This window comes from Cephus cinctus, unplaced genomic scaffold (assembly GCF_000341935.2).
Source record: "Cephus cinctus unplaced genomic scaffold, Ccin1 Ccin1_scaffold0168, whole genome shotgun sequence".
In the NCBI taxonomy this organism is placed as follows: Eukaryota; Metazoa; Arthropoda; class Insecta; order Hymenoptera; family Cephidae; genus Cephus; species Cephus cinctus.
Genome location: NW_014332892.1, coordinates 1,477,208 through 1,496,779, shown reverse-complemented (window position 1 = coordinate 1,496,779; position 19,572 = coordinate 1,477,208). Strand labels below are relative to the sequence as shown.

Genomic DNA, 19,572 nt, shown 5'->3' with positions numbered 1-19,572 from the left:
GGGGGGGGGGGGGGGGGGGGGAGATATTTCAGACACAACACACACAGAGAGAGAGAATATGTGACATGGCATGGTACACGACAAGAGTTTCACAACAAGAGAAGTACAGTACCATGAATATATACCATATGCATATACCTACGTATAGATATACAGTACGTTCATATATGTATATATATATATATGTATATATATATATATAGCATATACGCCTTGAATATAGGGAACACCAGCATTGTAAGTATTTAAGCATATATGTCACGAGGATAATGCATATATGTATACACGCATAAAACGCGCGTACGTATAAACATACGACGCACGTATTACGCATACACAAAGTATTTTGGAAAAAAAAAAAAAAAAAATTACTTGCCCGCAAAAAAGAGGTCAATGGCATTTTTCGTGTGCATATATATATATATACACACACAAATACATATATATGTATATATAGATATATATATATGTATATGCATATGTAGATATGTGAACGGGTTAATCAAATATCTGATGTATATGCGTTACGAACAAAGAAGCGAGTTATGTACACGTGGGTTAGTAAAAATTAAAAAATATATATATATATATATTAAACTCGCAGCTGGCCATGGACCGTGCCACCCCCAAGGACACGGAACAAGAAAAATTACAATCGTTAACGGCAAATGGCACGTGGGAACGGCCTTTATATTTACACGATACAAAAATGACGAACGGCAGCGATTGGCATTTGAACGAGAAAAAAAAATTTTTCTCTTTCCCACGCGTCGATTGGCCGTTACGATCCTACATAGAGAATCCACCACCACCACCCACTAGCAAAAAAAAAAATAGATATATATATACTTTTCATCTTGTACATTCCAAAATTTCCTTTCGTGTCCTTGAGGGTTGGCACGCATGAACACCCGCTCGTGAGTTAGGGTGTAATTTACACTACCGAAGGAAGCATTGGCATGCAAGACGAATACGCAAAAATGACATAACGTAATGGTAATATATATATATATATACAGATATACGTATATATTGCGTGGAGATACATGTATATACGTATATATGTATATATAATGTGTAAAGAGAGACATTGTTCACACAGCGTCGTCTGCCCGTTCGATCCGCGAAACCCACCACGTGCTGAGAATGCATGTGCATACGAGTCACGCGCGTAATGTGAGGAGTGCGTGCCCACGCGTCCACATGCATTCGACGAGTGCGTGAGGAGTTTGGTGAAAGATGGAGAACGGGAAAAAAAAATTTTTTTTAAAAAATAATAAATCAATGACGCAGATGAAATTTCGACAGGGCGACGATAATCGAAACGGTCAAGAGAAGACGCGACGGCGATAACAGCGAAGCGTAAACAGAGAACGAACGGGAAGAGGCGCGTGTGAGCAAATACTGCGTGTGGTCATCGGTTGGACACGATTTCCAAGAGTATCCTCCGTTTCTTTGTTTTTTTTTTCTTCTACTACGTATATAGACTACCAAAAAAAAAATAAAAAATGTAAACACGAACACGACTACGAGAGGGTATTTTTTTTAAAGGTTTCATCTGGGATCAGGGATCGGGTGGAGGGGGGACACGGCATTAGGGGGCCACCCCGGAATGAGGATCAGCGCCGAAGCGAAATTTCGGAATCGACTTCGGGGCCAATCCCGTCCTGATCGTTCCCTTATGCCGTTCCGCATTTCATTTTCTTTTTTTTTTGTGTTTGGATAATCTTTAAACAAACGGCCATGTAAACCTGAGATCATTCTACGCGCTGCAGATAACGTGGCGCAACGCAGTTAGCTAGAATTCGTCGTCGGATAAGCTTTGTGTCCTTCTCTTACTTTTATTTTTGTTTCGTACTTTTTCTTTCGGTACGCGCTGTCCATGGAACACATTGGTTCCATTGGTTCGCAATCGTCAGAGCTTGCGGTGGAAGGACCGTGAACTAGAGGGGACGCGTGTCCAGAGGGGTCCGCGACTTTTGAGATTGAGGAAGAGTAATTTATAAAAAAAAAAAAAGAAAAAAAAGAAAAAAGAAGAAAAAAAGAAAAAGGAAAAAAAATGAGAAAAAATTAAGTTCAAAGTACTGAATGCGCGTGGATGTTTGTCGGACTTCGATAGTTATTGGACCTTCGAACCCGATGCAGTAGGAATCAGTGTGGATCCACAATGTTTGGCAAATCGACGAACCGCGAGATTGCGTAAGAAAACAAATTCTGGGCATCGAACGACGACGCCATAAAGCAAGCCGTTTTAAGGTGGGTTGATTTGAAAATTGCAAAAGACAAAAAAAAATAGATTACTGACAATTGGAAAAAGTACTGGAAAATCAAGGCCCGAGAAGACCGGACACTCAAAAACTCGATTCAAGGTAACAAGTCTCTGATGGTAGAACGAAACGACCTTTACCATCAATGCGAGCACAATGCTTTTGTGACATATGCCTGACGCGTTCGATTTAGGGTATTCATTTTTTTTTTTTTTTTTTTTTTCAGCGAGTAAACGAGAACGATAAACTTTTGGACACAAAAAGATAACATTCAAGTCATATTACACGAGCGAGACGACGGAAGAAAAATTTTTTTTTTTTTTTTTTTTTTTTCGTCAGCGAGTAAACGAGAACGATAAACTTTTGGACACAAAAAGATAACATTCAAGTCATATTACACGAGCGAGACGACGGAAGAAAAAAATTAGGTATTGAAAAGAAAAAATTTGTTTTCCACAAGATTTTCAAATACCCGCGGGTGCTCAAGAGAGAAAAAAAATAACACGCACGATTCTTTATCGCGTGTACGTTGCGTACCGGGGGCACTTTTAGTAATAAAATTTGACGCTGGCATTGACAGGAGTGGTCGCTCCTCTCTCTCCGAAATTACCTTGCCTCCCACGTTGGATCACCACGCCCGGCGACCACCTAACATCTATGGGCCTGACTCGAGAATAGAAAGGAAAAAGAATAACCGAAAAAAAAAGGAAAAAAAACCGTTGTTTTTACCGAAGTACCGCGTAAGTTAGAAAGAGATAAACGACAAGTCCGCCTCCGGCCTAAATTCTCGTGAAAAATTTTCCAAACCTGCCTCCTGCCTCTCTCTCGAACTCCATCCGCGTTCAGCAGGCACAAAGTTATCGCTGTATAATTCGCGAAAAAAAAGAGGCCGGTACCTAATTTACACGTCCGTTTCCGGCGTGTCTCGCGCGCACAGTGGCGCCATCTGTATCGCTGTAGTTCGTACTGCATCTGGCCACAGTATAAACGTACGGTGCGCAGCTGCCTGACGAGTCCCGAAGCAGCTGCGTTTCGAGCTGCCAGACGCCACGAGATAAGAGAATACACGTTTGCAAGAAAGAGTTTGGCCGTTGCGCAGCCAAAGAAAATCAAAGAAGAAAAAAATACAATACCGTGCATCACGCACGATCGCAATGAAGAAGGCACTGAAATCGCGCTGCTCTCCTCTCTCCACTAAAAAGTTACGGCTCTCCTTCGAGAAAGTATTATAACGCAGGAAGACTCGAACTTCCCCGTAGTTGCAGCCTAACAGACGCGGCTTATTTAAAATAAAAAGCCACAGCGAGGACGTAGCAATGGCCGCCGATCGTATTGCGCAATCAGCCACCTTCTCCGCGTTACACGAGTCGGAGTCAACGTCCGGCGCTAATGCAGTTCAGAACCGACGATTCTGGGTCACCTTACAGCGCGAAAAAAAAAAAATACCACTCCCAATGTATAAAGCCAACCGATTTCCATAACGATCTCCTATATCCCAACGGAACAACACACTTCTCTCTTTTTCCGTCAGTCTGTCGCACGACGTGCAGCTTAGGCCCATTCTCTACCTGAGAGGGTACTGTCTATCTATATGCGTCTCTCTCTAGCGCCATCACGACATATCTATAAGTCTATCCGTCTCTATGTGTCTGGCCTGTACTAAGCTTAAACGAACAGACTCAAGGCCAACGAGTTTTCGTGGGAACGGCCAGGCCACTAAATCCAGTACGCGACGGTCTTGTACACGGGTACGTATTCGAGCTAACCAAACCTAGCGAAATTATTTCTCCGTCTTGAGATACGCGTCACGAAATCCCAACACGTGCGCGAATATCTTGTTTTTCGTCTCTTTCTGCGACTAGTCTTGTTCGGACAAGTTTGTCTGCCGAAGACGCCGTCGGAGAATTTCCCCAGAGACGGCGAAGGCGCGAGAGGGGATAAACGGAAGAGAGAGACGGAGTCGAGGGGGTCGAATCGAAAAGAAGGAGAAACATAAAAATAATGAAAAGGACTCGAAAGAAGCCTCTCACTGAGACTCTCACTGGCACAGGATTCCGTATGTTCCTTCCGAGAAGGTCTCGCGTTACCGAGAGGCTTAACGCGGTCTTGAATTTCCCATAGCAACAAGCGATACGGCAACCCTGGGAGGGCCACCGACGACATGTGGCTTCGCCTCCGTATTCTACAGTTTGATTCAGCCTACGTTGCACGCCGTCTCTGGAACTGGACGCGCGTCAAGGAAACGTGGCAGCCGTGTTAGATGTTAATTTTCTACTGCGAATTGTAAACTTGTATCTTAAGACCCAGCCTAATCTAAATTTCATTATATTCGATTGTCTGTTTGACCGGTTAATTATCGTGTACGCCAAACACGCGGAAGCTATCGGACTGCATGAAATATAAAATTGGGATTCTAACCCAAATTGGCATTTCCTACGGAGAGAGGAGAATGATATGGGTGAATAATTATTCGTACAGTCGCGGCACCAATACAACGGAGGCACTGGTCGCTACGAATCTTCGAGTTCGAGTAGTTTTGCTGGCGAGTCGATTCGTTCTTATGAATAATGTAAGTGAGCTAACTTCAGGCGTCTATAATGCAGTACGAGCGTCGGGGGGGCCTTGTGCATAGCAGCGATTTTAAAACCTACGCATTTAGATATAACGTGCGTACGTGACTTTTACGATTGGTCAATGAAAAATATGCAAGAGTCGGTAAAACAGGGATCGACCGTAGTAATTATCTTTATCGTTCTACTACGTCCGCACAGGGTGCAGAGGGGGGTTTGCTCGCGGGGCGTACGGGGGGGTCCTACATAATTCTGAAGATTTCAGCTGATCTAGGGCGACCCCAAACACCGTCTTCTCTTCGGTCGACGATCTCGGGCTGCTTTCTTGCTTGGTTTCAGACGTTACAGTCATTTTTCGCTTTTTTTTTACAGGAGAGAGAGGTGTAAATGCGTCACGTTGCGAGGCCGAGAAATTCGCGCGTGTTAACAGAAAAAATAAATACACGGAAAGCAGTGTACGAAAAGCTGTGTAAAAAACTAATGAAAAATTAGGAATCAATGAAAAGTCGTCCTCACGGTCCTCGCATCGTGACCTCGCAGTGAATTAAAAAAGAAAATAATACAACGAAGTTCCAAGAAACAAAAAATTAACAAAAAAACTACGTGACCTAAATCAGAAAGAAGCTCTTTCAGAGACCGTGTTACTCTTGAACGTACCGAGATCTCGGTTGAACCACGTTATCCGGCAGCGTAACGAAAAGCCCTGTCCCGCCTGCGCAATGGGCACTTCATTCTCCGGGTACCATCTCACACGATAAGCACCCGCGTAATTTTGTGAAAAATAACGTTAATCGCGATGCTCGCGCACAAATGAACCGAAAAAGGAAACCAGCCTCCCTTCCCGTGGGCTGAGCATTCGCTGCATACTAGAGTCTAGGAGTCTGCCAAAGAACCATTTTGGCCGAGGTTTACCAAGGTACAGTTTGAAAAAAAAAAAAAAAAAAATACGACACCGTATTATTCCAATTATCGATCAAGCGAGAGACTCCTTTTTTTATCTTTCAAAAAGCTCGGCTCATTTGGCTAAAGCACAAATTTCTATATGGCTCTCATCTCTATATCCGCGAAAGCAGCGATAACCGATTATTCCCCGTTTTCCCGTTGGCCTTCCCACTTCTCTACGAGCGAGGCGACTCGGATAATTTCGATTCATAGAGACAAGGCGAAACGTAAAATGACGTATCCCGAAAATTCGTATCAGCGACGTGCGACAAGAGAGCGTCCTTGGGTCTTTTTCAACGGTAATCCGTGTTTCGTTCGAATTATACTTTTATCTTTGTCCGCGTATTTAACGCGTCCCTTGACCTCCAAAGATATTTCTCTCAACGTCTCGTTATCGACGCGTCTCTCCCGGCAGAGGTCACAGAGTGTATTATACGCGAAGAATCTCCGAGCTGGAATTTCGTGCCGATTACGAGTGCCTATTGTTACGGGGGCCAGAGGCGCGTAAGAAATGGCGAGGATGAGCCTACCTTGGGAGTCGCGGTGGGCCTGCGCAGCCTCTTGGGCCGCAAGAAACACTTCGTCGTTCGTTCCAGGAGCACCAGCCACCGAGCCGACGACGCCGCCAGCGTTACTTCTGTCTCCGGTAACGTGCCACGCGGCTAGACCTGAATCGAGCATAAATCAAAAAATGGAGATGAAAATAAAAAATATACATTTTTACGTAGATCATCGATTAAACTGGGATTTATTTATTTTCAGGATCCCCACAGGGTACCACGGGATATCTCGTGTGCAATCAACAGGGGGGAAAAAGCGGTTTGGAGCCTCTCACGAAATAATATGCAATCGATATGCACATGTATAAATATATATATATATATATATAAATAATTAAAAGGAATTTTTTTTCTTATGCAGGGTTATCCAGTTATCGCGAGAAATTTCCGTGCAAGAGCAACCAGAAGCCTTCGGATATCCATTAGCGGTCATAAAATCAGATAGAATTTCAATTGGCTAATGAATGTCGTAAAAGGCTTCCTCTCGACTTCTTTTTTCAAATTTATTACGTTACAGCCGAATAACCCTGTAATACACGTGGCCACAGATTAATGCTCCGTCGGTGCGTTTCAAAGATACATATATGTTTATTACGTAGTACCGTCACGTTCAGACCTCATTACAGCGAGTAGTACTTGGCGAATGATAACACAATGTCTAACACACATCACAAAATTACTTAACACACAGCCTAGAATAAGAGCGAGAGGCACGCCTTATCGTGGACACGTACTCTACTTCGCGTGCACCGAGAGACAAACAAATAATACTGATAGTTTCGCTTTTAGCTCTGGTTCCACTTTGTACCAATTACGTCCTTCTTTTATTTTCTTTATCTCCCTTATCGCATTTCCAATTAATCAATTATCGATTGGCTCCGACGTTAACAGCAGTACTTCCTCTTTCGCTTGTAAACTCCAAGCCTGTTCCGGTGCTCACCACCGCACATTTTCATTACTGATAACGAGAGCGTTCAAGCGACGTTTCAACTCTGGCAATACGAATCCTCTTTAGCTTATTATCTATCTTAAGTGACTCTCCGCAAGATAACAGGTCACTGGCGAGAACGTGTGCGATCTCTCAAGAATATTTGGCCTTTGCAGGACATTCTTTAAGTGTCGTCTTATATGCGGGGCTATTATTTGAATATCGACCTACGCGCCGCGGACTATTTTTGGCGATTTCGCGAACTACACGTAAAAATTACCAAAAGTCACGTCACATTTCAGGTTGTTGGAGTTTAACGATATTTGATTTTTTTTACTCCACTGACGTTACATGTATTTTCACTTCGGATATTTTTTTTTTAAATCACTCAACTTTTTAATCTTCTCAAAAACTGTGCGAGCCAGCAAAAAAGGATATCGAGTCTGAGTAACACTGTCATCTTAAGAATTACTATTGTAATAAAAATTTCAAACATCACTTTCGCTGTTATTGAATAGTTCATTGACAAATATTTCGACCATGTCGTTATCGGAACCAGTTTTCCATTAAAAAAAAAAAAGCAAAATCTTAAAATTCAATATCAAAGTAAATAAGCTAATTTTATGCGTCTGAAGTTGCCCTGACCTTAAAAAAACTCATGGATGACGTAAAAAAAAAAAAACAGAATTTCCAGTTGCCCGCATATTAAGTGTTAAGCGTTCGTCCCGAAAAGCCATTTTGACGTCTCTCTAGAAATATTTTTTTAAGATCCGAGAAATATGCTGTCTTGAGATTCTTTTTTTTAAATATTTATTTCAAAAACGCAACGTCTTAAGTAGAAACATTTTCTATGTATTCGTCACTACCGAACAGACAGTATTGGTGATCTGAATCGCGGATTATCTTTTATTCCACGAATTTACTGTGCTACAGATGCACCTTTTACTTTCTATTACGTTTCACTGGTTTCAGAATCCAGACAATGAAGTTTCGCAATAGACGTTTTCACAGAGGATTTATGAGAATTTTTTAAAAAAAAATGTCGCAATATTGAAACGCGAATCTTTACGTCTCGACTGATGAATATTTCTTTTTACAATTTTTTTTCATCTACTTTTCTCACTTTTTTTTTTTTTTTTGACAAGCTAACACGAACGAATGATCGTAATATATTTTATGCCCTTTGCAACAGTCGCCTTTTGTTCACGAGTCAGGACCTTGACAGTCTCAAGACTTTAGTGCTTTCTGATTAACGAATTAGCTCAAAGTCATAAAAAGAAAAAAAAAAAGCTTAGAACTGATATGAAAAATGGGAGATATTAATTTTTCTTCGTCAACGGTCCTTCGAAGTTTATATAATTCGTAGTGTATTGCGAATAGTATAAATAACGCCGCGTAAGACAGACTCGTGAAATTCAAGTCGAAGACTGGCTAGGCTGCATCCAGTTGCTAGGTTGTCTCCATCGTCTTCTTACGACGTTCAATTTTTTTAAATAGAACTGCAGAGTCGAGCGATTAATGCCGTACATTTCAGAGGCCTGAGTGGTGCTAACGCCCTGCTGCAAAATAGCGTCCAGAGACATCTTAACCGAGTCTAAGCTATACTTTCTACCCTGCTTATTAGCCAGGGACTTGAGCAACGCGCCTACGTCAACGTCCGGTCGAGGTCGCCTCGTGTTAGGGCCCTTTTTACATTCGAGGAAATGTGAGGCCCACAGGGCACCTTCAGCACCATCGCAGGCGCTAATACCCTCACCGTCACCATCATCACCACCACCTTCACCATAACTCAAATTCCCGCTCGACCGAGCCCGCGCTCCCGCCCCCCCACCTGCAACGAGGAAACCCAAGCTAGTGTCGGCCAATTTGTAGACGTCCCGTTTAATAGGAAAAGAAAAAAGAAAACCAATTAATTTCGTTAACAAATCGCGAAAATTCATCAAATTCAAAGTCTCCTACTATGAAACGGCCTAGACTTCGCTCAGCTCGCACTCTGCATTTTTCACAAACATTTCAGACTCTATTGGCAATGAGATTCATGGTGAAGAAATGTTAGATTTTTGTTTCGAGCCAGATATCCCCTTTCTATCCAAGGCTATTTTGGAAGGAAGGTTCCCTGGTGTCTCGGTACTCTCGTTAAGTTGTAATTAACTATATTCTTTTTAATGAAGCATGTGGCGCACGTATTAAAGAAAAACTCCCTGTTTCAATGCATTATCCGTGGTATGTACAACGCGTTCCAAACCGCTGTAAAATTAAAAAGAAAAATCGGAATAAGGTAAATGTATAAAGGGGTGACGTACCAGGGTGCTGGGAGGATTCGTGTGAAGGGCCAGCTCTGTTGGTATCCTGTTCCATCTCATTTAAATCGTTCATGTCGTCATCGAGGGTTAGATCCTCGACACTCTCCTCCGGATCCTCAAGGTACTCGGACTTTGGTTCTATCAAATTATCATTAGGCTGTTGATTCTCCAGCGGCATCTGTTCATAGAAAAAAAAAAATACCCAAAATGTTTATATCCATCAATTGTCATCAATAAAATAAAAAAGAAACTCAAGTAATAAATACAGTCGATTCCGGTAGAGATTCTCAAAGAATAAAATCAGTACTGGTAAAGAAAGGAAAATGTCTCGTACCGTTTCCACTCTGCCTGATCTGGCAATGTTAATCAAACAGAAGGATAAAAGTGCGAAGTATATTCTACCAACGAAGCGAGAGAAGTCGAGCAATAGAGCACCCGGTTCTATTAGGCGTTGGCAAAAAAATAAAGGATCAAAAGCACTGAAGAAAAGTAGAAAGAGATTGCACCAAGAATTCTAAATAGATGCTAACCTGGAGCATCTCGTCGGCAGGTTTGGCCAGCTGTTGCATTAGCACTGAACTACCGAGAGAGTCTGTGGGGTCGGCGTGTGACTTTTCGTTGGCAACGGGCGCGATCGCCAGTGACGAAACCCCCATTTGCTGGGGCATGTCACTCGAGTTCGATGCGTCGTGATTTTCAACGGAATTGTCGTCGCCCAGGCTCCTACCGCGAAACCTTTTCTTTCTTTTCGCATTTGTCGGACTTTGCGAGCCTTCCCTGAAATAAGAAAAAAAAAAGGACGTAAGAACAGATATATCCCACGCGGCTGCAAAACTTAAGTTTCATTCTCCAGATGCAAAGTAACAAATATATAATGGATTTAAATCGTACCTGGAGGAGAGCCCTCTGGGAAGCTGGGGACTGGCGGAGTCTTCTGGCAGATCACCGACGGAGACCTGTGTCAAACTTTGCCTAGGAACTTTGCTGTTCTTTTCTATGGTGAGACCGGAAGACGGGTGGGGAATGTCCAACGACGGCGCCGTTGGCTGTGAGACGACTTTCGGTGGTCTGGGCTCGCTCCTTCCGCCACAACCACCCCCGCCACTATTGCCGCTCGTTTTACATTCCGAGAGACCCTTGATTTGCAGGGACTCGGCGGCCTTGAGGAGCGCTGCCAATTGGTCTTGAGAGATATTTACTTCTCCCTTATACATGTAGTCCATCATGGCTTTGAGTTCTTTAAACTTAATATCCTTGAGTATAAACACGGGATGCTTGTCATAGTGTTCGCTGAGGAGGCCCTGCAAATACAAATACATCCAGCATATTTAATCACTTGCGTTCTCATCTTGTTGCATAGGTTGGATCACCGATTATGAAAACAAATAATAGCACAAAACCATAACGACGATTACTTCATAGCTGAAAGACCGGTCGCACGATAAATTTAAATAAATACTGACGATTCATTATGGGAATAAGGCCGCAGAGCAACACCGATATTCATGCAAAGTTGAAGCACGATTTTCGAAATGTAATTCAGAAACTAAAAAAGGACAACTAAAAAACCTTGAAGTTCCAAACGGGTTTGATCACTTGAGTCACGCATGATCGAATGAAAAGTTAGTGGGGAAAGAATGAAGTAAGAAAAGAAATATCATTTCAAGTCCGTCTCACAGTCATTGAATATTTCTATGATCAATCGTAAAGATTATTCATCAAGGCATCCAGAAAGAGCTATCTTCTGTTCCGGGGGTGGAGGAGGGGGGGGGGCATGGCCCAGGCCGGAGTGCCCTGGAAATCGGCCATCTTGCTTTCCCTGTATTGATCACAAGCCAGGAGGGGATTTCAGGCTGGTGGGCTCTGGTACCTTCCCGCCGCCTGCTGCTCCATAGTGCTACCACTCCGGCTCGTTCTCCCTCTAACTCCTCACCCGTGCCCAGGCAACGTTCAGCAACGGCGGCCATCTTGTTTCAACATCAGCCTCTCCTCTCTCTCCATTTGGTATTGATCTAACACTCAGGAGCCAACGGGACAAAGAAGCGGACCAGATACCAGTCAGTCTCGTACCAAATTTTCATTGCCCTTTCTCTCTCCAACAACCAGCCAACTTTACTCGATATGCGAATGACATGTGGATGCTGAGCTCTTTTCGATATTTTATCTAAAACGTATCTGTCCAGCGTCAACAGTTTACAGTATAGTACAAGCACAGGTACGTGACCACCATTAACGTGGAAGGTGCAAGAAAAAATGTTATTAAAAAATATTGCACAAAGCAAGGGGGCCTTATTTCCAAACAGAAAAATGCATCAAAGCTTGAAGTATCGGTCAAGGTGAACCGTGACTCAAGATAATTATTATATATAAATAAGAGACATACTAAAATGTGTTCTTACCTCAAAGAATGGACTGCACGCGGAGAGGACCACTTTGTGGGCCTTTAAAGACTTCCCCTCCGCCGCCAAGGTGCAGTCAACCAACGTGCCACTCTCTAAGAGGGTATCGAAGTTCTGGACAAGCGTACTCTGATGATTATTCCACCTTAAGCAGAACTGCTGATCGTCCTCCATCTTTTGTGTCTTCGTTTCCTCCTTTCTGCCGTGACGTAGCCAAGAGTTGAAAAGAAAAAAAGTTTTCTCGATTAAACACTGTCCGTGCTGCTACCTCCTCGTTGCCGCGTGCATCGAGCCGGACAAACGTGCGACCGGGTCGGGGTAGAGAAATTAACGTGACGGCGACGATAAACGACGAGGCCGTGTCCCTTTATCGAGGGCGGCGGAGGAAAAGCTCCGTAGTGAAGCCGCGAAGCTTCCAAAATGGCTGTGTGATGCAAGCGCGTCGGGACGGTCTGGTCTTTTCCTTTGTGCGTGTCCTCCTAACGGTAGAGCCCGAATGGTGGGGATGGTGCGGGAGGACGCGCAAGCACCGCGCATGCGCACCAGCTAACCTGCTGCGGCAAGAGGATGCGCATTCGTAACCGCCGGTACTGGGCGCACACCTCAACCGTCGGCAATACTTGTATATACTAGTTGCTCTGCCAACCGATCTTTTTCAGGCAGCCTGACTCTCGGATCTCGTACGGCATGACGCTTTTTTTTTATAATTATTTTACACGAAAAATATATATGGTTCTCTATTATCAACGGATACAAGAAAATATTGAAACACAAGGAGGACAGATTCAATAAACAGCGACCGAGATTTGATTTATAAATTTTCCCATGTTGCTCGACGATTTTATTATATAATATAGCGATATGGCAATTAACGGGAAATCCAATAATTTAGATGCAGAAAATTTAAGGAGGAAAATAATTGGTGGTAAGAGCGTTATTTGATAAAAGAGTGGCTACATGTTTGAGTATACCAGACGACGATAACTTCTGCTAGAATTGACGTTAAAGAGACATTGTTTGGGGAAAATGGCACGAGAGGATTGTTGGCGAGAAGAGGTATCCGGGAAGGAGGAAAATCAATTGTGCGACTCACATGCGCAACGCGACACGATCGATCAAGGGACCTAGCGAGAAGAGGCGTAGACAAGAGGACGAGAAGCGCACCGGTGGCTACGCGCAGAATTGCATAATCTATTTATGTCGGTCTCGTGCAGAGATTGTTACGTCAAGCAAACGACTCTACAGTCTCGGCAGCATGTGCAGCGAAAACAAATTGATGACAGATCATCTTTGCCAGTGTACCGAGAGAACGTGCGAGAGAAAGTGAAAAAGCAGTAGGACAAGAAAGAAAGGGCCCTGGCAGAATTAAACGTAGTACCCATTTCGTCCCTGATCTATTCATCCACCTCCACGCTTCCACACCGACTGGCCCCACACAATATGGCCGCCAGCTGCTGGGGTCGCACCCGACACAAAATGGCGAAAACTAGGATGAAAATTCCCAGGGGAAAATGGCTTCCTGGCAAGGAAGAAAGGGAAGAAGTCAATTTACAGACAGACGTGGAATTTCCCCGCAAAGGGTTGTATGGTCTACAATGAAAAATCACAAACAGCCACTTTTTCAGGGAGACTCCTTACTTGAAATCATCCGACAAATATTATGGAAAAATAAGAGAAAAAAATCGATTGGTATCATATATTTGCCGTGAGTCAATCGGTACACGAAAATGGAAAAACAGCAAAAGAAACCGCCCGTTTTATCGTATACCGTCTTTGGGACCTTTTCTACAATTTTCTTAAGACGTATCGCGTTATCTTACGCGGTACACTATCGTCACGAAAATCAAGTTTTTTATCACTCACCTAATATGGTTGCGGTAAAAAAACAATGTAATATCACAGTTATTGTAGAGAAACGTGAAAAACTGCCTATGGCGTCAGTCTGGGTTTCAGAGTACGCCTCGAGCGCTGCCCTTTTTAACAATGGCGCGGCGCAACGGCCTCTGCGCTCTTGCGAGAGCGCAGGTCCCTCGGAGAGATCTCAGAGCGCAGAGAGAAAGAAAACAAGAAAAAGAAGAATGCAGAAGAAAACGGCTGCGGGCAACGGACATGCGCTCCGCCATCATTGGAGCGAACGAATCATAATGAAGGAAGAGCAAAATTTAAAATTTCATGAACGAGTGCATTAGCATGTCTCACGAAGAAAATTAAGTAGTCTTTGAGTTCAAACAATTTGTACATTGAAATATTGAACCCATTAAATATCTCAAACCTACCAGACAGGTTGTCAGATACCGGATTCTATTTATTAATTATTTTTCTTTGCATCATTCTTGTTTGGCGATATTATTTCAAATACGTAATCGTGAAGACTAGAACGAGAAGGATGTTCAACTAGTGAATATTCCAGAAACGATGCTGTTATTGTGACAAATGTAAATATGAAAGGTGAGTTCGAGCGATATTTTCTGCTACATAATGGCGACCGTTATCGACTTGCGCCAAGTGATTTTCCTACGAGGTGCCGTAATAAACGATGAAAGTTTTCTCTCAAGACATGCATGAGACATTAAAATTGAATTAATTTGTAAAACGAGAAGTACACGAGAGACGTTAAACTTTGAATATACAACTGATATCGAAATCAATATTGTAATTTTGTAAAAGAGAAATGAAAAATATTTGAATAACCGTCAACATCATGAGTAAATACGAAATTTTGTGTTTATATCAAAGACAAAGTTAAAGATTAACAAGCCAAGTCTACCGCAATCTAATCTAACAACTTCCCAAAGAGCATACAAAGATTACAAAACTCTTAGCACATTGAAAAAGGTTCTTCGAGGCTTCAGCCGGCCCTGGACCGCAAGCTGGGGCACATACGCAATGGCCGACTTTGCGGACTTGGCGAGACAAAATGGCGAAAACTCAACGAAAAAGCTCGGAAAACTCAACAAGCCTACCGAGACTGCTAGATACACGATAACTTCGCGAGCACGTAGACGCACAAATATGTTCTAACATCTCGGAAAATCCTAAACATACACTTTTCCGGAAAAACCCATAAACCTGGGAGTGGTAATGCCGCCGCCGCCGCCGCCGCCACCACCACCACTGCTGCTGCTGCTGCTCCCTCTTGGCATGGCGCAGCGACCCGATTTTCCGCAAAGTTTTCGCGACAAACAGACCCCGACCCGGTAATAAACTATTACGAAAACTATTACGATGTGGTACTCACCTATCTTGGCACAATCTATCTAAATATCACACGAAAAACTACGCGTCCGGCTACCCGGCCTCAGCGTGCACTACCCGAGCGTTCTTTTTACACAATGGCCGTGGAGCTACGCGTTAACGATCGGCCGAACTCTGTACGTAGTCACCCGGGACGCACGGAACTGAATGCCGCTTGCGGGGAGACGCGGCGCAGAACATCAAATTTTCGACACTGCGCAACTTCCCACCAGTAGTGGGGGGCTAGAACGCAAGAGTCCGCCAGTAACGTGCCAATACTGTGGTGCCTCGTTCAATTAAATTGAGAAACCAGACCGAAGTATAGACTTTAAAAAACACTTTGTATATTCGTATGTCGTTTCATTGAAAATAAAAATACCCTTATCATAGTCAACATACTTATCAAGAACGAAGTACGATATTAAAAAAAATATTGATTCACAGTTAAAATGAATTTGAAAAATAAAAATATCTCTTAATAAGCTACTACAGCCACTTCTATTATTAAGATCATTGGCCGATTCGCACGTGGAGCATCGTGCAGGCAATGTAATAAAAGTCTTAAAAAAAAGACACTTGATAAATTTAAATGAAACTATTAGAGCACACAGAATATTAAAGTAAAGTCAATAAGAATTATTAAAGGAGTAAAGAAAATGAGAATAATGTTCAAAAGAAGTTGCAGGAACAAGCAGAGTCCGGTGCACGGCCCTGGGTTGACGGTGGGTTCATCCGGCGGTCTCTGAACGGGGTAAGGGGTTGGTATAGGCCGAATGGTGGGGTTGAAATAAGGATTCCGTTCAAGTGCGATTTCACCGCGTAGCGCAGCCGGCGGGAGAGGCGAAAGGCGCGCGGGAGAAGTGGAAAGCCGGGAAGAGAGAGCCGAGGAAGAATCGGGGTCCACAACAAAATCGCTTAATCGCTTTGCGCCACCGTCCGCAACGCAACGGAACGCAACGCAAGCAACGGGCCGCCCGCCGCCATCACGGTGCCCCCGTGTTTCGCTACGCTACTTCGTGCCGCGACGTTTTCACGATCAAACGGTGAGTGACAGCTGCCGAACGGCGGCGCAGATCGCGGTTTATGTAACGACTGACAATTGACAGTGTGTCAACGCGCTTCTACGTGCTTGTAAACATCGAACTTGCGGACACGAACCTTTCGGTGCCTTGGCAACTCTTACGGCGCGTAGTGGACACATAGTGTTTTGATTTGTGGGTCAGGTCATGGTAAGGTACGCGAAATAACGACGATTATCAACAGTATCCTTGACTGTCATCGAGGAATACGCCTTTCCTTTCCCTATTCCTTTCTCGGTAAGCCTCACTTTCACTATTCTGCAAACCTTTGCACAGAATCGCACGAAAATCATCCTCTGGAATAACCTCCTGTCATTGGTTACATTTTTAACCGTCATATGTTTTTTTTTTTCTTTCTTTACAACTAATATATTTATTTTACCTCCTCGTGGACGCTGTCGATATATTTTCAGCTGTCAATGTATTTAACAGTGATTGTGCGTGCGCGACAGCTAGGTGGAAAGGAAATCATTTATTTTCCGCATTCGTCGTTGTTTCCATTGACAGTTATCACATCGAGTGCAGTTTAACGATTTATCGATACGTGCGATGCGTTTTGTTTTGATTCGGCTTCGACCCGCGTCTGTCTCTCTCTTACTCTCTCTCTCGATGTGCTAAAACACGCCGCGAGTACGTACGCGTGACAATGATCTACGACCGTTACGAATAAAATTACTCAATTAAAACGTCAACCTTAAAACTTGTACTCTGTGCCATTCAGCCCAGTGACACTTCCCGCGTGCACGTTTGAATCGTCGTTCGGATTACGGTAGGTCACGTGCACGAATCCCAACCAATAATTCAGCGCTAAGGGACTCGTCCAAACTGCATCCTCATCCATTCTCTCGATTAATAACTTGGATATTATATACACAGTATATAAAGGAGGTACGCACATAATACTACATATATATTTACCAACAGTAATATAATCCTTATAAAACAATCCAGAAGATTGTCATTGACATTTTGTTTCATTGAAAAAAAAAAAATGCATCAATCCTCATACCGGTAGATTAAATTATACATGACGATTAATAAAAGTAAAAGATCATTAAATTTAAAGCTCGTTTCCACAGTCCGAAACTTCTTTGAGCCTTAATAGAATATCTGCGTTACACTTGTTGGAAACAGGCATCGCGTCCTCGTGGCCATCGTCCTCGACGATGGAAGCGAGAGGTACCCGGTTAACGAGGAAAACGATCTCTCCGCTCCTGGAAGTTTCTCGCTAGTTGCCTGGGCCGTATAACTGGCTGGCTCTACCAGAACAAGTACGAGCCAAAGTCCGCGAAGATCACTCGAGCCTAGAGTCATGAATTTTGTATAGCCAAGCGTCCGGAAAGTGGGACACGAGCGGAAACTGGCTTTGCCCTGAATTTCACAAAGTCTTCATCCTCGCGAGTCCTCGGAATATTATAATCCTTCTAGAAGCCCTTGCGGAACATAGTTGGGATCCTTGTCTCTCTGTCAGCCTCTCAATACTCAGGATAACCTTTCCCGTACGATTTCCCAACGGTCTGCCGGTGACCAATAAGATTTTCTGTTCGGTCGCGTTAGCCTTTATTACTTTTCCCACAGGGACAAGTCCCAACGAGCAGGGCATTGAGCGAAGCAGGCATTTTCTAGAATCCTCGTCGAACGGTTCACCTAGGCGGTGCGCTTGCCGTGATAAAGAGAAATGCTGCCTAGAAAGCAGGTCTCCAGTGAATCTAGGCCACTCCGATGGCGCGTACACATTCTCCAGAATTTTACTGTTCCTTCGTGGCCCCCGGTCCCCCGTCCTCGTACTTTTGTTTATTCGACTAGCGCGAGGGGGAGGAAACAGGGAGGATCATCGTGTCTGTGCGTCTGGCCTGTACCTGTGAGGTAGCAAACAATAGTTTTCCTTCAGGAAATATGTACCTGGCAGAAGTAGAATTTCATTGTGCGCCGACATTATATTTTAGCGAAATAGCACCGATAGTCGTAAAGGTCAAGTTCTCCATAAGGATTCGGTGGAAGGTGGTGAAAATTTGTCCAATTCTTCGAGAGTGACTGTGCGAGTACGGGAATCGAAGGGTGATAACAGAATCGCGTGTTAAATGTCATAGAAAGAGAGAGAGAGAGAGAGAGAGAGAGGGTTAGGTAGGCAAAATGGAAGAAGGGTCTTATTGATTTTCGGATCGCCCCCACTCCTCCCCTCTACCCCTAAGCGATCATTTCCACCCTACTACCAGAACCCACTGGCATCTCTACTACAATCTACCACCACACTACTATTCTAGAATACCAAGGTATCGAGCGGCTGAATGTTGGCTAGTTTGTCGGATAAAAAGTAAATGAGGGTTTAAACAGCATAAGGAGAAATAAAAAGAGAGGATTTAATCCTCTGCCCGGTACACCCAGGAGAAAGAGAAAAAGTTTTATCAGATGTATATATAGGGTCGGAGAACGAAAATCGCGCACGACCAAGACCTAAGGAGCACTTAATTTTCATATATACTCGAATCGATGTGACATGGACGGTGGGGCTGCCGGCTTAATGGACGCGGTCGAGTACATAACCTGAAACGTCGTAATTGAGATAGCGCGAGGAAGGAGGAAGCTAGAGGATTCTCCGAGGGCGGCGGCACGGGTGCGAGAGAGAGGGAGAGAGGAAGAAAAAATATATATACGAAGAGACAAAGTAGGTAGGAACGAGTAGGACGGAGATGCTAAATGTAGATAGAGAGAAAGAGTAACGCAGAGACAGAGACAGACGGAATAGCCAGCCAACGTGTGCGTAGAGGAAGAGCGGGAAGCATAAAGTATAATACGGAGAAAACGCTGGTAAAAGGAAAGAGGCCTGCGTGGCTGCCTTTCCAATCGAATCCAATGGCTCCTCTCTCGCCATTGTCATTTTCTCTTTGTCCCCATTTTCGGTCGTCCTTCCCTTTCTTTCCTTTCTTCTTGCGACGTCCCCTCCCTCCCCGCCCCACTTCTCCCCCGTACCCAGGCATCACCTCTTACTTATACCCGGTGCTCGTGCGCGCGAGGCCTCACCTCCACCCGTCTCGCTTCGCCTCACTTCGCCCGCCTCTCTCCGTCTCTTTCCACCTCCTCCATCCCATGCGCCTTATACAGGGACTAACCTTCTCCGGCATCTCCACCTTTTCCTACGACTACTGGTACTTTTTTTTTCTCTTCTTCCTCTTCTCCTTGTTCGGCTTTTACTTCTTCCCGTATCCTCCACTCGTTCCCTCTCGCTCTATCTTTTTCTTTGTCCCTCTATCTCCTTCCCTCCTTCTTCCTCCTCCTCCTCCCCCCCCCCC

General features: G+C 44.0%; 2 protein-coding genes across 18 annotated transcripts in view; one reads left to right on the top strand and one right to left on the bottom strand.

Moving 5' to 3' along the window:
- The window catches only part of LOC107263934 (longitudinals lacking protein, isoforms A/B/D/L), an 80,773-nt gene extending 65,406 nt beyond the window's left edge, over positions 1-15,367 (bottom strand). For 10 of the 13 annotated variants that reach the window (XR_003058657.1, XM_015731639.2, XM_025081408.1 and 7 more), the window contains exons 1-6: positions 15,208-15,364; positions 11,970-12,168; positions 10,462-10,871; positions 10,101-10,347; positions 9,571-9,748; positions 6,310-6,447 (exon numbers count right to left, since the gene is read on the bottom strand). Coding sequence is in view for 12 of the 13 variants with exons in the window: in XM_015731639.2 (XP_015587125.1) it covers positions 6,310-6,447; positions 9,571-9,748; positions 10,101-10,347; positions 10,462-10,871; positions 11,970-12,143 (1,147 nt within the window). In the remaining variant the exon portion in view is untranslated. Of the gene's footprint in view, positions 1-6,309; positions 6,448-9,570; positions 9,749-10,100; positions 10,348-10,461; positions 10,872-11,969; positions 12,169-15,207 lie in introns of all 13 variants that reach the window. The other 3 variants (XM_025081406.1, XM_015731634.2, XM_015731635.2) reach the window with 3 other exon arrangements.
- Positions 15,368-16,034: 667 nt separating this feature from the next.
- LOC107263935 (protein bric-a-brac 1) overlaps positions 16,035-19,572 on the top strand; it is a 24,721-nt gene continuing 21,183 nt past the window's right edge. Inside the window, exon 1 of one of the 5 annotated variants that reach the window (XM_025081421.1) lies at positions 16,035-16,246. Coding sequence is in view for 1 of the 5 variants with exons in the window: in XM_025081415.1 (XP_024937183.1) it covers positions 16,430-16,437 (8 nt within the window). In the remaining 4 variants the exon portion in view is untranslated. Of the gene's footprint in view, positions 16,520-17,003; positions 17,171-19,572 lie in introns of those variants that run through there. The other 4 variants (XM_025081418.1, XM_025081415.1, XM_025081416.1 and 1 more) reach the window with 4 other exon arrangements.